This window comes from Amphimedon queenslandica, unplaced genomic scaffold (assembly GCF_000090795.2).
Source record: "Amphimedon queenslandica unplaced genomic scaffold, v1.1 AMPQUscaffold_11123, whole genome shotgun sequence".
Lineage (NCBI taxonomy): Eukaryota > Metazoa > Porifera > Demospongiae > Haplosclerida > Niphatidae > Amphimedon > Amphimedon queenslandica.
This window is the reverse complement of record NW_003548632.1, coordinates 6,590-8,483: the sequence shown is the minus strand read 5'-3', so window position 1 is coordinate 8,483 and position 1,894 is coordinate 6,590. Positions and strand designations below refer to the sequence as shown.

Here is a 1,894-nt window from a genome sequence, read left to right as displayed (position 1 = left end):
TGATTCTTTTACATTACTCCTGTCAACCTGTAAAAAGTTATGAAAAATTATTCTACAATTAAAATACTAAAATGAATTAATGTTCATTCTGAATGTGTAGTGAATGTTTAATGTATGTGTGGTATGTGTGCACTAAAATTACTCCAAAATCCAGTGCATCTTCTAACGTTCCATTGACCATAAACTCATAAATGAGACACCTTGGTAAACCTGGATCATTTGAATAACCAAGTAATGTCACAAGATTTGGATGACGAAACCTGAAAGACATAGAGTACTTAAAATTGATGAATATTTTCAATAATTACTTTGAAAGTATTTGGATTTCAGCATCAAACTGCTCATCGGCTAAATCAGATGCTCCTTTATCGCCCTATTAATAGTAAAAAAAGGTGTGTAGGTTAAAAATTAGCACTAATTGCAATCCAAAGATGCTTCTATAATTCCAATTTACAAACACAATAGACATTGGAATCAATTGTGGCTATCAAATAAATAATCAACTGAGCCTTAAGGTCAAGCTCAAACTCACTGGTTTTGTCCTACGCAGTACTTTAATAGCTACATCAGTAGAAAGTAGTTCTCCTCTGAATACAGGACCAAACCCACCTTCGCCCAATTTATTGGTCTTGTTAAATCCTTTCGTAGCTACTTTGACTCCTTCATAGTCGAAATGCAGGCAAGAAACGTTACCACGTTCAGTTCCTTGGTGTACCGGTTGACGGCCTTTGTTACTGGACATGCTAAGGGTTAGTAAGAGAGAAGGAAAGAGGAAAAAGAATAAGCAAGATGACTAAGATCCCAGCACATTATACCTCATTTTTAGGGAAAGTCCTCGTATGAATAATTAATTAGATAGGCGGGGCTTGAAATATTTAATGAGTCAGGTTAACTAGTAGGCGGAGAATTAATATTCTTTTATTCATTCTCTCTACAATAACTTCAAACAAAAAGGAGTATGAATCTAATGACACTTTGGCTGGATCCTGACGTGGTTGGTTTCATATCAGCTACCTTTACCATCTGCCTCTCCTCAACTGGGATGTAAGTTCTCCTACTAGCTAACAAAAATAATGATAAATAAAAACTTTAAAATATTATGTATAATAGTAATGATGCACACACCCATTTATAGATGGACCTGTTGGTGTATAATTTCAGAGAAAAGTGTTGGGACTCGTAGCTATCTGCCATTTCTCGCTGGAGCTCTTATGTAAGTCATGAATTCTCTTTTATTTTATTTAATAATTTAAAATTGTCTAATAATTATTTAGACCATTAGGTTGTATTTTAAAAAGAAAGTAAAATAAAATAAAGGTTTTACAATAATAGTACATATGAGATCGGAATTATTTATAATACCTTAAGGCCACTATTGTTTGCGAGTACTAATTTTTGTATTTTTTGCGAGTGGCTTTAAAATCGCAAAAATTAGTACTTGCGTTTATTAATAATTTACGTTTATTAATAGTTATTAATTGAAAAAATGAGCAAAATCATAAAAAATTAATACACGTTAAATCAATACTATTAACAAATTGCAAATATTAATTTTGTCTACTTAAAAATAAGTGGCTTCAAGGTACTTTGTAAATTTGTAATAATAATTTCTTCTGTTCAGGTCCTCCCTCTGGTTGCTCTATGGTATTGTAGTGAATGATAATCCAATGATATTTGTTAATTTCATTGGTTCAGTCCTTCAGTCAATATATTTTATCATATTCTACCTATTCACTAATGATAAAGTGAGGAAGACTATAAAGTATTTCTGTTTCTTTTCAAATTACTGTATAGCGCTTTATTTTGGCGATTTTGCTGTAAAATTGTAATTGGTGGTTTTTAATTTGGCAATTTTTGTGTGCATGTGCATTACTGAGCATGCGCATTAATGATT

At 31.8% G+C, this 1,894-nt stretch overlaps 2 protein-coding genes across 2 annotated transcripts; one reads left to right on the top strand and one right to left on the bottom strand.

Moving 5' to 3' along the window:
• Positions 1 to 142: 142 nt before the first annotated feature.
• LOC105315279 (probable serine/threonine-protein kinase PBL23) lies at positions 143 to 742 on the bottom strand (the record flags this gene model as incomplete). Its single annotated transcript, XM_011409864.1, has 3 exons — positions 533 to 742; positions 309 to 373; positions 143 to 260 (listed from the first exon to the last, which is right to left on the bottom strand). Coding segments are annotated over exons 1-3 (393 nt in total), but the record flags the coding sequence as incomplete, so codon positions are not given.
• Positions 743 to 910: 168 nt separating this feature from the next.
• Positions 911 to 1,745, top strand: LOC109589608 (sugar transporter SWEET1-like; the record flags this gene model as incomplete). Its single annotated transcript, XM_020005667.1, has 3 exons — positions 911 to 1,044; positions 1,136 to 1,213; positions 1,622 to 1,745. Coding segments are annotated over exons 1-3 (288 nt in total), but the record flags the coding sequence as incomplete, so codon positions are not given.
• Between the last annotated feature and the right edge of the window lie 149 nt (positions 1,746 to 1,894).